Source organism: Ranitomeya variabilis, chromosome 5 (genome assembly GCF_051348905.1).
Source record: "Ranitomeya variabilis isolate aRanVar5 chromosome 5, aRanVar5.hap1, whole genome shotgun sequence".
Classification (NCBI taxonomy): domain Eukaryota; kingdom Metazoa; phylum Chordata; class Amphibia; order Anura; family Dendrobatidae; genus Ranitomeya; species Ranitomeya variabilis.
In genome coordinates this window covers 500,262,082-500,280,383 of record NC_135236.1, presented here as the reverse complement: position 1 = coordinate 500,280,383, position 18,302 = coordinate 500,262,082, and the positions used below count along the sequence as shown (strand labels likewise).

The window sequence follows — 18,302 nt, the reverse complement described above, 5'->3', positions numbered from 1 at the left end:
GCTGAATAATTGGTTACGCTAGTCAGCCTAATCGGAATCCTTAAAGCCCATACCTGCCATTTTCCTTGAAAATGGGACAAATAATATAGTACCACAAAACTACAGAATCAAGTTCATCCGGACCGGATACCAGACTCTTATCCCATGTTCCCTAACCCCGCCTCCCTATCCTCCTCTCCCATCCCCCCTCCCCCCCAGACTCCTTTTTTCCCTTCTCTCTTCTCTCTTATTTCTTCCTCCCTCTCTTCCTCTTTCTCTTCTCTTTCTCTCTCTCATTCCTCTTCTCTTCTCATGATCTAGGATATAATCAGATTTCCTTAAGGTGTCAAATGTTAGAGAGTCTAGACACCATCACTCCCATTTGCTAAAAAAAATAACTTTTTAGAATTCTATAGAAATAGAATAACGGGAGGTCAGGAGATGTAATATCAGTAAAAATTTCATTTCAAAATTAATGAATCTCTAAGGCTGGGGTCACACATGGCGTAAGACAATACGCCACGTATTATACGTCCGTACTACGGCCGTAATACGGAGAAATGTTCCCAAAATAGTGATCCGTAGTCAGGGTGTGTCAGCGTATTTTGCGCATGGCATCCTCCGTATGTAATCCGTATGGCATCCGTACTGCGAGATTTTCGCGCAGGCTTGCAAAACCGACATCTAATGGATTTATGTGCTCAAATGTTCGGGAAAACATATATACAGTATATATATATATATATATATATATATGTCATTGTGACACATATATATATATATTCTGTATTTAGATTTCAATCAGCGCGATATCTGTGAACAGCCGGTAATTCAATTGCCGGCTTTTCATTTCTCCTGCACAAACCCGACAGGATATGAGACATGGTTTACATACAGTAAACCATCTCATATCCCCCTTTTTTTTGCATATTCCACACTACTAATGTTAGTAGTATGTATGTGCAAAATTTCTGCGCTGTAGCTGCTAAAATAAAGGGTTAAATGGCGGAAAAAATTGGCGTGGGCTCCCGCGCAATTTTCTCCGCCAGAGTGGTAAAGCCAGTGACTGAGGGCAGATATTAATAGCCAGGAGAGGGTCCATGGTTATTGGCCCCCCCGTGGCTACAAACATCTGCCCCCAGCCACCCCAGAAAAGGCACATCTGGAAGATGCGCCTATTCTGGCACTTGGCCACTCTCTTCCCACTCCCTGTAGCGGTGGGATATGGGGTAATGAAGGGTTAATGCCACCTTGCTATTGAAAGGTGACATTAAGCCAGATTAATAATGGAGAGGCGTCAATTATGACACCTCTCCATTATTAATCCAATTGTAGGAAAGGGTTAAAAAACACACACACATGATTGAAAAGTATTTTAATGAAATAAACACAGCGGTTGTTGTAATAATTTATTGTTCTCTCAAATCCATTTGCAGTCCCTCGCTTGGCAACATAATAAACGCACAAGATACATACCTTCTGATGTACTGTCAGGTCCAACGATGTAATCCATCTGAAGGGGTTAACTAATATTACAGGCAGGAGCCCTGCTAAATGCAGCGGTGCTCCGTGCCTGTAATCCCCGGCGAATGAATGAAATGTAGGTCATTGACCTACATTTCATTCATTCGCGGTGAGGCGCCCTCTGGTGGATGTTCTCATGAACTGCAGCCTGGGAACTTTTTCCCACGCTCCAGGTCATATGAGGACATCCACCAGGGGGCGCATCACCGCGAATGAATGAAATGTAGGTCAATGACCTACATTTCATTCATTCGCCGGGGATTACAGGCACGGAGCACAGCTGCATTAGCAGGGCTCCTGCCTGTAATATTAGTTAACCCCTTCAGATGGATTACATCGTTGGACCTGACAGTACATCAGAAGGTATGTATCTTGTGCGTTTATTATGTTGCCAAGCGAGGGACTGCAAATGGATTTGAGAGAACAATAAATTATTACAACAACCGCTGTGTTTATTTCATTAAAATACTTTTCAATCATGTGTGTGTGTGTGTTTTTTAACCCTTTCCTACAATTGGATTAATAATGGATAGGTGTCATAATTGACGCCTCTCCATCATTAATCTGGCTTAATGTCACCTTCCAATAGCAAGGTGGCATTAACCCTTCATTACCCCATATCCCACCGCTACAGGGAGTGGGAAGAGAGTGGCCAAGTGCCAGAATAGGCGCATCTTCCAGATGTGCCTTTTCTGGGGTGGCTGGGGGCAGATGTTTGTAGCCACGGGGGGGCCAATAACCATGGACCCTCTCCTGGCTATTAATATCTGCCCTCAGTCACTGGCTTTACCGCTCTGGCGGAGAAAATTGCGCGGGAGCCCACGCCAATTTTTTCCGCCATTTAACCTTTTATTTCAGCAGCTACAGCGCTGAAATTTTGCACATACACACTACTAACATTAGTAGTGTGGAATATGCAAAAAAAAAGGGGATATGAGATGGTTTACTGTATGTAAACCACGTCTCATATCCTGTCGGGTTTGTGCAGGAGAAATGAAAAGCCGGCAATTGAATTACCGACTTTTCACTAACAGCGCTGCGTATTTCTCGCAAGTCACACTGCTGGTCCGTGTGGAATCCGTATTTTTCTCGCCCCCATAGACTTTCATTGGCGTATTATTTGCGCAATACGCTGACAAACGCAGCATGCTGCGATTTTGTACGGCCGTAGAAAGCCGTATAATACTGAACCGTAATATACGGCTAATAGGAGCAGCCCCATTGAGAAGCATTGTGCCGTATGTAATGCGAGTTTTACGTACGTAGTTTTTGCGCTCTTACGTACGTAAAACACGCATGTGTGACCCCAGCCTAAGGTAGTTAAAAGTAACATGTTCACAGGACTAAAAACACAATAATCGGTTTCCAACATTTCAACTCTCTTTTAGGAGTCAGTTATATTTGTACCTTAATAACTCAAGAGAGACAAACATTGATTATAAGCAAAGTTGTTCATTTATTATATTCACCTTACACCTTTGTATGTGATTATAAATGCAAATCATTACTTTGATCTTTATGTTTGTCAATATGCAACTCAATAAACTTGATTTACACAAAAAAGAGCAGCCCTACTGGTGTTAGGTACACGTCAAGACCCAGGCCGATAATTGATGCTCATTTCCGTTTATTGGCCTTGTCTAAAGATACTAGCGATTACCCAGTGAACAAGCAAAACATTCGTTTGTCAGGTGCCATGGCTAAAAATTAATGATCAATCACTGTGCACAGTATTCACCACTTAACGACCCGAGGTATTTTAATTTTTTGTGTTTTTGTTTTTTGTTCCCAGAGCCATAACTTTTTTTTTTTTTTTTTCGGTCAAAATGGCCATGTGAGGGTTTGTTTTTTGTGGAACGAGTTGTACTTTTGAACGGCACAATTGGTTTTAACATATCGTGTACTGGAAAACAGGAAAAAAATTCCAAGGGGGAGAAATTGCAAAAAAGTGCAATTACACAGTTGTTGTTTTTTTTTTTTTTATTATTTATTTATTTTTTTTACCATGTTCACTAAATGCTAAAACTGATCTTCCACTATGATTCTTCAGGTCATTACAAGTTCATAGACACCAAACATGTCTAGGTTCTTTTTTATCTAAGTGGTGAAAAAAAATTTCCAAACTTTGCTAAAAAAAAAAAAAAAATTGTGCAATTTTCCGATACCAATGCAATGTACCGGCAACCAAAAAAATGTAATTCTGGCGTTTTTAGCTTTTTTCTCATTACATCGTTTACTTTATTTTTTCTATTGATGGATCGGGCGATTCTGAACACGGCGATACCAAATATTTGTAGGGTTGAATTTTCTTTTATTGTTTTATTTTGAATAGGACAAGAGTGATTTTAACTTTTTATACTTTTTTAAATTTTTTTTTTTTTTTTACTTTTTGTATGCTTTAATAGTCTCCATGGGAGACTAGAAGCTGCCATAACCCGATCGGCTTTGCTACATACAGGCGATGATCAGATCGCCTGTGTGTAGCAGAAATGCTCACTAGCTATATGAGTGCTGACCACCGGGCGACGCTCATAGCAATCTGGCTGTGACAACCATAGAGGTCTGCTGGAGACCTAATGTTGTCATGCTGACCCATCAGTGACCCGCGATCATGTGGCGGGGTCACCGATGGGCAGGATTTCCGGCGCGCTTCTGGTAAGCGCAAGGTAAATGCCGCTGTCAGAGATTGACAGCGTCATTTAACAGGTTAACAGCCATGGGTGGATCGTGATTCCACCCACGACTGTTAGAGGCACATGTCAGCTGTTCAATGGAGGGATTCCGACGTGGGCATATTATTACACCCAATGTCGGAAAGGGGTTGCCCGACTAAGAAAAGTATATATTAATCAACAGATCTTGGAATATTAAGTTCCACAATTGGATGTGTAAAAAAAAAAAAAAAAATGTTCCTGTGCTGAGATAATCTTATAAATGTGCCCCTGCTGTGTACTGTGTAATGGCTGTGTCTGACCATGCAGGACATAGTCTGATCTTAGTACATCTTCTGGGCGGGGGGGGGCAAAAGACCGTTCCAGATATTACAGCATGCATGGGATCAAAACCAAAAACAGCTACTGGGCACAAAGGTATCACAGCAAATAAACAGTTCATTTAGCAGAGCACATATGTCGGTGGGGGTTCACCTGAGCAGATTACAGTCCTACACAAACAGATTACAGTCCTTACTTATGTAACAAACTTCATACACAGAAGAGGCACGATGCCACCAGTCTCTGTATCAGCCCGTGCTCCAGCAACTTCCAGATCCAAACAGAAGTGTTCAAGTCCAGGCACAGTTCCCACTGAACAGGCTGCAGTTCCAACACACAGACTGCTCAACTCTCCTAGCTGGCCCTTGCAGTCTCCATTCAGAGGAAGACTCTGGCTTGTCTCCCACCTACAGCTCATATTTTGGCTGGTCACTCACCAGCACACTCAACTATGCTTCATTCGGCAGATTGACACCTCTAAGGAACACAGGCCATAGATTTTTGTCAAAGCAAGTCCGGTGTATCTAATCAAGACATGCACTAAAACGATTTATACCTATATTGGAACAGCAAAGTGCATATTCGTCCGCTTCTCCATTTATTTTCTATGGAGCTGTTGAGTGCTGAGCTCAGCTTTGTCTGCCACCCTAATAGTAGATCACCCATCATTCAGCCTTTTATCACTTATCCCGTGGATAGGTGATCACTTGTTTTAACTGGACAATTCCTTTAAACAGCATGATGGTGCTGTATGAACCCTGCCTAAAGGCACATTTAATACAGTCCACGATTTGCTCATTTCATGTCCAGTTGCTGGGTGTGCAGCAGCCCTTACAGCGTTGCCACCAGCAGTATATTCTGTATGCCATGACGGTGAGGCAGAGAGAGAAAAGCGGAAAATAACCATGGATTTGATTTAGATTGTATTTTGCCTAGTGATTGTTATAGCAGTGAATTGTCAAGTGATGTCATAATGCTGACGTCATAGAAGATGAGAGTAATAAGTAGGTAATACGTGTTCTATCTTATTTCATCGTTACCTCCTCCTCAGCTATGAAAAGGGCTCAAGAGTTTGCCATGTTTGCAAAAGAATGGTTTTTTCCTGTAAAGGTAAAATATATATGACCAGAGATATAACTTGAAGCTTGCGGGCCTCACTGCAATATGTCCATCAGGCCCTAACTGTTACCGATCTGTAAGAGTATTGGTCTTCCTATACGGGCCAAAGGGAAGTTGTGGTCCCTCTTAGGCTCCAGGGCCTGGGCGCGACTTCAACGGTGTATCTGCTATAAATACATTATGTCCCTGTACAAGAAAATAAAGCACTTTTTACCTTGTGTGTTTTTTGTTTGTTTTTTTGCTTTCCCCTCTCCCCTGTACTTGTGTTTATTCTGCCAACTGTCAGGCAACCACCGGCCATGTATTGAATTTGATCATGGTGCAGAATAATTATTTGCAGTAATACATTTTAGAGATCCATATAAAGTAACATGAGCATCACATACCTAGCCTGTCTCTTATAGGACCTCGGTGGGGCCAATGATGGATATGCCGCTATAGCCCAGGCTGATAGACTAATCCAGGAACCTGAAAGCCTTCGTAAATGGAGAGAAGAACAGAAGGTGCGCCTGGAAGAGTTGGGTAGGTTGTGAATGGACATCAGAGTTAGGGTATGTGCAGACGATCAGTAATTGGCAGCACTTTGGACGCAGCACATGTTTGCTGCGTCCAAAGCGCTGCCAGCTATTGAATACAGATGAATACACATGTGTTCACTGACCTGTGTGGAATCACCGAGTCCAATACATTGTACGGGTAAGATTTCTTTTGCGGAGACTCACATCTCCGCAAGAAAAATAGACATGCTGCGGTCTGGAGAGACGCGCCGCATGGCAGTCTCCGCGGGTGATCCACGGGCGCCGTAGCACGCATAGTGAACATCACATTTCTTGAAATCCCGTCCACTATGCTGTAACATTTGGACGCTGCGGGTTGGATGCTACAGAAGTAACTCGCAGCGTTTACTGATTGTTTGCACATACTCTGAGATCTACAGTTTATAGGAACCTTCTAAACAGAGAAAATGCTTCAAGAACGGTTAAACCAGAAGCTTAAATTTTAGGTGGAAAAATAAACAACTAGTTTTTATATTGCTACAAAGGCATTGTGATTTATGTGTTAGTTTTTTTTTTTTGTTTGCATGAAAAAGAATTCCATACCATTGCCAGATTGCTCACTAATATTTTATGACTGTTCTCTTGTACAGATGCAGCTGCCAAGGTGACAGAACAGGAATGGAGAGAGAAGGCTAAGAAAGACCTAGAAGAATGGTACCTGCGCCAGAGTGAGCAAATAGAAAAGAATAAGGTTACAAACAGGTCAGTGACATCATTTTATCAAGTCGTGTCCCAGTCATTTGACAAAGAATACAGGATTATTGTACAAGTTACAGCAAGTTTGTCATCCACAAAGAAGGAGTTCAATTACTTGTCCAGTCCGATAGGGAATTTGGCCCAAATAAAAATCATTTCTGCAGTGTAGATTTTACATTGATTTATTTATTATGCTTTTCTTATATAGCGCTATCTTATTCCACAGCGCTTTACGTACATTATCGTCGCTGTCCCGATGGGGCTCACAATCTAAATTCCCTATCAGTATGTCTTTGGAATGTGGGAGGAAACCGGAGTGCCCGGAGGAAACCCACGCAAACACGGGGAGAACATACAAACTCCTTGCAGATGGTGTCCTTGGTGGGATTTGAACCCAGGACTCCAGCGCTGCAAATCAACGGTGCTCTTGACCATGCCAAGGATGCACCGATATGAAAACACATTTTTTTGTACAACTAAAGATTTTTATAGGGGCCAAGTCTCCTACAGGACTGTACAAATATGAGTTAAAACTCAATTTAAACTGTGCCCAATATTCTCCTTTCCATGTGCTCGTCCTCACTAGACAGGAAGACAGCGCTACATATACATAGGTGTGGTAGACGTGCTTCTCTTGGCACCAAGAAAGCAAACGTCTTCTCAGAAGTGTCCATGAATCTAAACAAAGGCCAATATCTAGAAGAGGGCAGCTAGTAAAACATGTCCTTAAATCATCAGTTGGATGTTTTCGGTGGTTAAACAGCGCAGTTTTTATGGCGGTTTTTCAATCAGTCTTTTCAGTAACGGCAGAAGTAGATGTAGCAGGAATGAGAAGTAGAAATCCTTTAATTTGTATTTCCCATTGCCTGTAAATAAATAGCTGTTTACAATGGATGCAAGGATTGCAGAGTAAGTAGCTTTACATAGCATCACTATGTTATTACTATAGTTTACTTAGATCAGTATATTAACTAAAACATAAAAACTTACAAGATATAACAATATAGCCGAAAAAGAAGGATTTAAAGTTTCAAGTCGGACAAAACAACCGAACAATCACTTAGCATCCAGGATCTTTGGGGACCCCGCTGTTGTGCACGTGCTAGGGTAGATCTTGTAAGGTGGAAACCGTGCTTACATATTATAAGCACTACTGTCATTGTCTTGATATTCGCTATTGTACGCTTTTTAGTAAACTTTGCACAAGAGGTGAAAATAGTCTTTGCCCCTTATTTTCAATCACAGAAAATGTTGTCATATCTGCCCAGTGTATATATCCTTACTGTTAATAAGGTGACCGCTAAATTTCTGTTCTAGGTAAGGTGCCAGCTGTTAGTCAGTGTCAGGCGTGCTTACAGCCGCTGCTCTTAGTGCCGTGAGCGGTGACTATAGTCGCTCTGGCAGACCTGCATGACCGAATGTCAGCGGCTGCCGGGAGAGATAAAGTTTGTGCTCTCCTGGGTGCCATACCTTCATAACACTATTAACCTACAGGCTAACCGTATATTTGCAGGTTTAGGGAAGAGTCACACGGCCGTATAACTTTGACAAGGATTGCAACGCAGTGCTCGGACTGGCCATTGGCTTTCCTGACCCGAGTGTGACCGCATGTTTTTCTATGCTGCTGTAGCGCACGGCTCAGTATATCCGATAGCCAGTCCGAGCTCTGCGTTGCGATCCTTGTCTGAGTTATACGGCCGTGTGACTCTCCCCTAATAGTGTTATCAGATCTGACGAGTTCCCTGTAAGGCCGGGATCACACGTGTGAGAAACTCCCGCGAGTCTCACATCTCAATACACGGCACTGCCACCGGCACTCGAGACTGGAGCGTGCGGCTGCATGTATTTCTATGCAGCTGTCATGCACGGGTCAGTAGAGCCGACAGCCAGTCCGAGCATTGCGATCCTTGTCTGAGTTACACGGCCGTGTGACTCTCCCCTAATAGCGTTATCGGACCTGACGAGTTCCCTGTAAGGTCGGGATCACACGTGCGGCACTGCCGCCGGCACTCGAGACCGGAGCATGCGGCTGCATGTTTTTCTATGTAGCTGAGCGCTCCGGTCCCGAGTGCCGGCGGCAGTGCCGCGTATTGAGATGCGAGACGCGTGCGAGTTTCTCGCACGTGTGATCCTGGCCTAAGACAGCAAAAAGTCTCCTGAGAAAGGGATCGGCACCAACTATGTTTCTCTATGTGGGGGTATTCTTTTTTCATCTTACTTGTTTACACTGCTGTTTTCTTACCCTTCTTCCTTATTTTCACATTTGTCTTCTCTTTCTCTTTCTCTTTTTTATGCTACTAACCCAGGATTGCGGACAAAGCATTTTACCAGCAGCCTAATGCTGATGTCATTGGTTACGTGTATGTTGTGCTTGTCTTATTCTCAGTGTTTTGCTTATGCCAATCCTCATGCGACAGTACGAACCAGCAATGAATTAGATAATACAGAATTCCATTACACAGTTACTGTATCTATACTCTATAGGAAGTGAGTTATGTAATCAGTGCCAGCTAATTAATAGTTTCCGAATGGGAACTACCCTCTATTAATTCAGAATTTCCATGCAATATATTGGAAAAAAGTGTTTCTTAGTCCAGATTACTCCTTTTAAAGTGAGCCCTAAAGCCTTTACAGGTGTAAGCACCCAGCATACGGCACCTATACTATAGACATGTGCTTGTAGGGTAATCTAGCTGCCTTAAGATGAAGTATGCCACCTGCGTATGCATTTGGAGGCTCACACGGCTCTGTACAGTTATGTAATACTGCCATGTGCACGAGCCCTTTGTCCTGTGCAGAGGCTACACATAAATGTCTGGTCTTGTACGTTGTACCTAAGTTACATTGCTAACATTCCTTCTGTTTTCTCAATGAAGAGCATCAGATGAAGCATTGGTCTCCGAGACAAAGGATGAAGATACCGGTTCTGAATGGGATCGTGTTGCCCGCCTTTGCGATTTCAACCCCAAAAGCAGCAAGCAGTCTAAAGACGTGTCTCGTCTGAGATCTGTACTGATCTCGCTGAAACAGACGCCGCTGTCTCGCTAGTTTTCTCATCCAACCTCACCTACTCACCTCCCTGCTTCACACCAAAGAATCCATCCTCGCAGGTCTGAGGCCCATTCACTTCTGCCCTTACTGTGACCAAGATCCAGCCCCTAATACTCCGTCACCTCCCTGAGATGAACTGTAAAGCAATCGAAACACCACATCTGATTTCCTTGAGTTACTCCATTAGGCTAATGTTTGGTAATTTAAGGCAGTGTTAATGGAAGCATGCGGTGGCCGTGAGCTTTTGTGTGGGGAGATTTCTGTTCTTTTTGTTTTTATTTTCCTTTGTCTATGTGTGCCTGGCTTTTAACAGTGCTCGTCCATATATTTTACTTAAGGTGTGCTGGAACTGAAAAGTCTGTTTGCAAGCAGATTGCACATTAAACTCTTAAACAAATGGGGTTACAAATGTACTGTAATTTCCCATGATGCGGGGATAAAGAAATCTATGCACATACTGTACGATGCACAATGCAAAGGAAACTGATCCGAAAATCTCACACACGACACAATATCAATAAGTATCTTTGTCATACAAGAAACTACTTTCCTGAAAATTACAGAACAGTATTTGTAAAGGGTTGCCTTACTAAATAAGTAAAACATATTGTCTCTGGGGGTCCCACTAATGGCTCCCCCACAAATCCCAAGACCAGGTTTCCATAAAGGTACATTTTCATTGAAAGGTTTACAAGTATATATACAGCGGGGGAAATAATGATTGAACACGTCATTAGGGTTGAGCGAAACGGATCGTTCATTTTCAAAAGTCGCCGACTTTTGGCAAAGTCGGGTTTCGTGAAACCCGACCTGACTCCAGCGTGGGATCGGCCACGTGGTCGGCGATCTTGGCGCCAAAGTCGCGTTTTGTATGACGCCTTCCCCGCCATTTTTTCAGCCAATTAAGGAGTGTGGGCAGCGTGATGACATAGATTCCGGTCTGGTTTCTGCGGCGTCATAGAGCCATATTACCGTTTGGGCTGCAGTGATTTCCACAGTCAAACACAACATATGCTTTGCACGGAGGGGGGGGGGGGGGGGGGGGAGAGAGAGAATGAATGAATCCACATTGACTTGCATTGGGTTTCGTGGTCCGGTCCGGAACCCGACTTTACAGTAGAATCGGCCGATTTCACGCGATCCGACTTTCGAGAAGGTCGGGTTTCACAAAACCCAACTCGATCCTAAAAAAGCAAAAGTCGCTCAACCCTACACGTCATCAATTTTCTAAATAAATATATTTCCAAAGGCGCTAATGACATGAAATTCTCAATAGATGTTGTAACATCCACACAGACAAAGAAATCAAACCATAGATGTCCATAAATTGTGTAATAATGAGTTTAGAAATATATTTACTTACAAAATTGGTGGCAAGTTTAATACTTATTCCACCCGCTGATATAATATACTTACCGTCTGTATTCTTCTTGCCTACCAATATGCCTTTATGTTTTGTGTTGATAAGGCCACAGTGATATTAGGTCTGTAGTGATCTCTATCCCCCAACAGTCATTGGATGAGACTTATGACATTGTGTCACCCTCATTATGCATAGTGGTGTCATATAAATAATACTGCCTGCATGGGACAGAAGAAATTTCCCATGGTATGTATACTTTTCTGTCTTTTGGACCTTGTCACAATGCACTGCAGCTGCCCCATCATGAACTGCTGCCTATATCCATTATCTAATACTAAAGATAGTATTTAAAGGGTTTTGGCGAGAAATAAGGAAAATGAAAAAATACATTATTGTAAATAAGTTGACAAAAAAAAAAATCTTTCTATAAGCTCATCTTGTCTAAGGTGCAATTATTAAGTTGCCTTCCTGTCTAAGTGCCCGTTGTTTGAGTGCAGATTTGTCATCTTTTTAAAGTTAGCCATGCAGAAAAAAGTTGTCGAGAATAGACCATTTTAACTAAGCCAATCAGCGGTACGTGATTGTTTGTGAAGGCCAACCGCAAACTACAATTTGCCAAAAATGTGATGTTGTGTTGACACTTTTTTTTTCTTTCTTTCTTTTTTCTAGCCATTGCCAGATGAAACTACAAATGTATTATTTATTTATATAGCACCATTAATTCCATGGTGCTGTACATGAGAAGGGGTTACATGCAGGGTTATAGATATCGTTTACAGTAAACAAATTTGCAATGACTGACTGGTACAGGGGAGAGGACCTGTCCTTGCGGGCTTACATTCTACGGGATAATGGGGAGGAGACAGAAGGTCGGGGGAGTGGCAACTCTGGGGGTGGTGACGCGGCAGCTTGAGTGGTTGGTGAGGCGACGGCTCTGGTGGTGGTGAGGCGACGGCTCTGGTGGTGGTGAGGTGGCAGCTCTGGCTGTGGTGAGGCGGCACTCTGGCGGTGGTGAGGTGGCAGCTCGGGTGGTTGGTGATGCGGCAGCTCGAGTGGTTGGTGAGGCGGCAGAATGGTTATTGCAGGCTGTAAGCTTTCCTGAAGAGATGGGTTTTCAGGTTCCGTCTGAAGGATCTGAGGGTGGTGGATAATCGGACGTGTTGAGGCGAGGAGTTCCAGAGGATGGGGAATATTCGGGAGAAATATTGGAGGTGGTTGTGTGAGGAAAGAATAAGTGTGGAGGAGAGTAGGAGGTCTTGGGAGGATCGAAGATTACGTGAGGGAAGATATTGGGAGATTAGTTCAGAGAAATAGGGAGGGGACAGGTTGTGGATGGCTTTGTAGATCAGTGTTAGTAATTTGAACTGGATTCATTGGGGAATTGGGAGCCAGTGGAGGGATTTGCAGAGGGGAGAAACGGGAGTAGCGAGGAGAGAGGTGGATTAGCCGGGCAGCAGAGTTGAGGACAGACTGGAGTGGTGCAAGAGAGTTAGCGGGGAGGCCACAGAGGATGGTGTTGCAGTAATCGGGGCGGGAGATGATGAGGGCATGCACAAGAGTTTTAGTAGATTGAGGGCTGAGGAAGGGATGGATTCTGGCAATATTTTTGACTTGGAGGCGACAGGAGGTGGCAAGAGTTTGGACGTGCGGTTTGAAGGACAGGGCAGAGTCGAGAGTTACCCCGAGGCAGCGGATTTCAGGTGCAGGAGAGAGCATGATGCCGTTTACCGTAATAGCTAGATCAGGTAGGGGGGATACGTGAGATGGGGGAAAGATGATGAGTTCGGTTTTGTCTACATTGAGTTTTAGGAAGCGAGAGTTGAAGGAGGAGGATATGGCTGATGGACACTCTGGGATTCTGGGTAGCAGAGAGGTGACATCTGGGCCAGAGAGGTAGATCTGAGTGTCATCCGCATACAGGTGGTACTGGAAGCCATGGGACTTTGAGTTGTCCTAGGCCGAGGGTATAGATGGAAAAAAGTAGGGGCCTCAGGACAGAGCCTTGAGGGACTCCCAACAGAGAGAGGGCGGGATGAGGAGGCAGTGTGGGAGTGGGAAATGCTAAATGTGTGGTTGGATAGGTATGAGGCAATCCAGGACAGGGAAAAGCATTTGATGCTAAGGGAAGAAAGAATCTATAGCAGTAGGCAGTGGTCAACTGTCGAAAGCAGAGGACAGGTTGTCACGAAGAGAGATGAGAGGTGGGAGGAAAGTTGAGCATGGGCATGCTGCTCAAGGAGTTTGGAAGCATGGCATGATCAGTCAATTACTGTTTATTATTTCCCACTTTAATCAAAATTACACTTTAAAGACAACCTTCGTGGTCTGTTAGATATGCCTGGTCTATTCATCGTCTGACTGTGTGCATGAACAATGCGAAGAGCAGATGATCAGCTACACTTTAGCTTCCACTAATCTATGAACTTAAAAGATTCTGTTACAAGGTTTTTGCTACCTAATCTGAGAGCAGCATAATGGAGAGACAGAGACCCTGATTCCAGCGATATGTCACTTACTGGGCTGCTTGCTATAATTTTGATAACTTCACAGTTTTCTCAGCAGGAGATTATCACTAGCCTCCATATTCATGAACTCTGTATAACCCTGCCCCACCAATGATTGACAGCTTTCTTCCCATGCAGTGTACACAGAAAGCTGTCAATCAGTGGTGTGGGCGAGGTTATACAGAGCTCAGCATTCAGAGAACTGATAGATCTGCAACAATGATTTTATAAAACCTGCAAAAAGCAACTTAGTGTTACAAAGTGTTACGTTACTGGAATCAGGGTCTCTACATTGTGCTGCTCTCAGATGGGGTAGCAAAAACCTGGTGACAGATTCATTTTTAGAGTTCATTCAGATGTCTGTTTTTCTCATGTACAAGAAGAGTGAACTGATTATTTTGATCAGACTTTGATAAGAGTTTGATCAGAATGTGGTCCGAGAGTCATCAATTTTTCTCATACGTGGAGAAAACAAAAAAAAAAAGTTTCCACCTTCTCCTTTCTGACAATCGGTGAAAATTACTGACTGCAGTCCGATTTTCTTCACAGACCCATAGACTTGCATTGCCGATTTTGAAGCGATCCTTTAATCAAAATCATACATGCCTCTGCGATTCTCCACATACCGCTCAATCCGCAATAAATCACTGGCCCCATAGACTATCACAGGTATGAGTGCTATCTGTGAAAACCAAGGGTAGCATTCGAACGCGAAAAAGAGATCTCTGATTGATGTCTTAGGCCGGAGTCACCCTAGCGTCCGATGCAAGACACTACTTAGGACACTCTGCGAGCGGGAGCCGAGTGTCAGCACTCCGATCCTCTCACATTAGAGAATCACAGCACAGGTGCGGAGGAGACGGAGAAAGTCATTTCTCCATCTCCTCCATTGCTGGTGTCCGTGGAAATCACACGGGTGATATCTGAGTACAGTGTGATGTTTCACATGTACCCATAGACTTGTATGGGCGAGTACCATCCGATTCTCGCAGCCATTCCTGCGATTGTTTTCTCACCCCATTCTGGCATAATAGGATAAGAAGGAGCAGGACAACTTTTATTAGGTCTATGTACATAGACAATGAAGGCCATATTTGTGTGCCGTCTGTTTCCTGAATCTCCAGTTTAATTTTGTAGTGAATTTGACATTACATTGCAGCATTATTTTCTTTTAGAGAAAGATCTGGGCTGTGGCCATGGAAATCTCTCTCTGCAGTTCTATGCTTTGGCTTCTTGCCACAAAATTGTGCAGTTATCAACATACCCTAAGATGGTAAGAACTCCCCACCACCATGTATATTCTACCGTATCCAGTGGTCTTGGCTTTCTGTATCCTCATTGTTCTAAAGGCAACATTCAGCAAAATGTTCTAATTGGACACCACCGTGCTGTTTACTTTGTGAGAAGTACTCAATACTAATAATCCTCGGGTTACATAACAAGTCATGTGGAAAAGGGACATTTTTGCATGAAAGAAGAAAAGATGAACTGTTTTTCCCTATATTAAACACAACCAATACTTAACACTAATTTCTGTGGAAGTGCAGGTCAGAGGAGGACTCTTTTGTTTGGACACTATTTTGCATAAGAGATCTTTTATTGGAATAAATTATGTAGCTATCATTGCTGTTTTTTTCTCTTCTGGATGTAATTTTCAAGTATGTATATGATGAAACAATGCTAGAGAAGGGGTATAATGATTAAATGGCTTTTATTATCTGTTCCCTCATTAGTTTATGCATAAAACATATACTATAGATACATGTATAAAAACATATGGAGCGCCCCGTCAGGGCAAAGGGGATACCCAGTACCGGGTCCTGTGGTTCACAGGGGGATGTCACGGTGGCTGACCCGGTCCATGGCCCTGGGACGTCCGTATAAGAGGGAAAGGTCTTTAAAGGGATAAGGTTTATGATCGTGATGCCACCTGTGGTATTCGGTCAGGGTGTGTTATGGACCTGGTGGTTAGGAGCACTCGGAATGACCTGATGGCCAAACTATCACACAGGACAAGCTCTGGGAAGTGGGAGCTCTGCTGACCGCAAACCTAATCCTATCACACACACACTAGAAATAGCCGTGGAGCGTACCTAACTCTGCCTAGATGCCTCTTCACAGCCTAAGAGCTAACTACCCCTAAAGATAGGAAATAAAGCCTACCTTGCCTCAGAGAAATTTCCCCAAAGGAAAAGGCAGCCCCCCACAAATATTGACTGTGAGTTAAGATGAAAGTCACAAACATAAGAATGAAACAGGTTTCATCAAAGGAGGCCAGACTTCACTAAACAGACTGAGGATAGAAAAGGTATCTTTGCGGTCAGCACAAAACACTACAAAAAGCCACGCAGAGTGTGCAAAAAGACCCCCGCACCGACTCACGGTGTGAAGGTGCCACTCTGCCTCCCAGAGCTTCCAGCTAGCAAGGCAATATCATGATAGCAAGCTGGACAAGAAAACAAAGATCAGCAAATAAACTAGCAGGGACTTAGCTTCTGCTGGAGTAGACAGGTCCTCAGAAAGATCCAAGAGAGATCTGAACCAGTACTAGAACATTGACAGCTGGCATCACGTAACGATCTGAGTGGAGTTAAATAGAGCAGCCAGCCTAGGACTAAACGAGGTCAGCTGAGGAAGGAACCTCAGAACCAGCAGCTCCACTCACAGCCACCAGAGGGAGTCCATGGACAGAACTCGCCGAAGTACCATTCATGACCACAGGAGGGAGTTTGAGAACAGAATTCACAACAGTACCCCCCCTTGAGGAGGGGTCACCGAACCCTCACCAGAGCCCCCAGGCCGATCAGGACGAGCCAAATGAAAGGCACGAACTAGATCGGCAGCATGAACATCAGAGGCAACAACCCAGGAATTATCTTCCTGACCATAACCCTTCCACTTGACCAGGTACTGAAGTTTCCGTCTCGAAATACAAGAATCTAAAATCATCTCCACCACATACTCCAACTCCCCCTCAACCAACACCGGGGCAGGAGGGTCAACGGAGGGAACCATAGGCGCCACATATCTCCGCAACAACGACCTATGGAACACATTATGGATGGCAAAAGAAGCTGGAAGGGCCAAACGAAATGACACAGGATTGAGAATTTCAGAAATCTTATAAGGACCAATGAAACGAGGCTTAAACTTAGGGTACCGTCACACAGTGCAATTTTGATCGCTACAACGGCACGATTCGTGACGTTCCAGCGATGCATTTACGATATCGTTGTGTCTGACACGCTACTGCAATCCGGATCCCCGCTGAGAATCGTACGTCGTAGCAGATCGTTTGAAACTTTCTTTCGTCGTCTAGTGTCCCGCTGTGGCGGCATGATTGCATTGTGTGACACAGGTTGTATACGATGTGCGCACAGTAACCAACGGCTTCTACATCGCAAATACGTCATGAAATTATCGCTCCAGCGCCGTGTATTGCAATGTGTGACCGCAGTATACGACGCTGGAGCGATACTTATACGACGCTGCAACGTCACGAATCGTGCCGTCGTAGCGATGAAAATGGCACTGTGTGACGGTACCCTTAGGAGAAGAAACCTTCATAGGAACATAACGAGACGACAACCAAACCAAATCTCCAACACGAAGTGGGGGACTAACACAGCGACGGCGGTTAGCGAAACGTTGAGCCTTCTCCTGGGACAATGTCAAATTGTCCACTACGTGAGTCCAAATTTGCTGTAACCTGTCCACCACAGAATCTACACCAGGACAGTCCGAAGGCTCAACCTGCCCTGAAGAAAAACGAGGATGGAAACCAGAATTACAGAAAAAAGGCGAAACCAAAGTAGCCGAGCTGGCCCGATTATTAAGGGCGAACTCAGCCAAAGGCAAGAAGGACACCCAATCATCCTGATCAGCAGAAACAAAGCATCTCAGATATGTTTCCAAAGTCTGATTGGTTCGTTCGGTTTGGCCATTTGTCTGAGGATGGAAAGCTGAAGAAAAAGACAAATCAATGCCCATCTTAGCACAAAAGGACCGCCAAAACCTTGAAACAAACTGGGAACCTCTGTCCGACACGATGTTCTCTGGAATGCCATGCAAACGAACCACATGCTGGAAAAATAATGGAACCAAATCAGAGGAGGAAGGCAATTTAGGCAAGGGTACCAAATGGACCATCTTAGAGAAGCGATCACAAACCACCCAGATGACCGACATCCTTTGAGAGACAGGGAGATCTGAAATAAAATCCATGGAAATATGCGTCCAGGGCCTTTTCGGGACCGGCAAGGGCAAAAGCAACCCACTGGCACGAGAACAGCAGGGCTTAGCCCGAGCACAAGTCCCACAGGACTGCACAAAAGAACGCACATCCCGTGACAAGGAAGACCACCAAAAGGATCTAGCCACCAAATCTCTGGTACCAAAGATTCCAGGATGACCAGCCAACACCGAACAATGAACCTCAGAGATAACTCTACTAGTCCATCTATCAGGGACAAACCGTTTCTCCGCTGGACAACGGTCAGGTCTATCAGCCTGAAAC

The 18,302-nt window shown here is 44.1% G+C and overlaps 2 protein-coding genes across 4 annotated transcripts in view; one reads left to right on the top strand and one right to left on the bottom strand.

Moving 5' to 3' along the window:
* The window catches only part of CLTB (clathrin light chain B), a 65,034-nt gene extending 49,526 nt beyond the window's left edge, over positions 1–15,508 (top strand). The window contains exons 1-5 of one of the 3 annotated variants that reach the window (XM_077265693.1): positions 5,464–5,606; positions 6,020–6,137; positions 6,763–6,874; positions 9,175–9,228; positions 9,745–15,508. In XM_077265693.1, the coding sequence (XP_077121808.1) occupies positions 5,550–5,606; positions 6,020–6,137; positions 6,763–6,874; positions 9,175–9,228; positions 9,745–9,916 (513 nt within the window). In that variant the 5' untranslated portion in view covers positions 5,464–5,549 and the 3' untranslated portion in view covers positions 9,917–15,508. Of the gene's footprint in view, positions 1–5,463; positions 5,607–6,019; positions 6,138–6,762; positions 6,875–9,174; positions 9,229–9,744 lie in introns of those variants that run through there. The other 2 variants (XM_077265690.1, XM_077265691.1) reach the window with 2 other exon arrangements.
* The window catches only part of FAF2 (Fas associated factor family member 2), a 176,346-nt gene that overhangs the window by 129,647 nt on the left and 28,397 nt on the right, over positions 1–18,302 (bottom strand). The window lies entirely within an intron of this gene.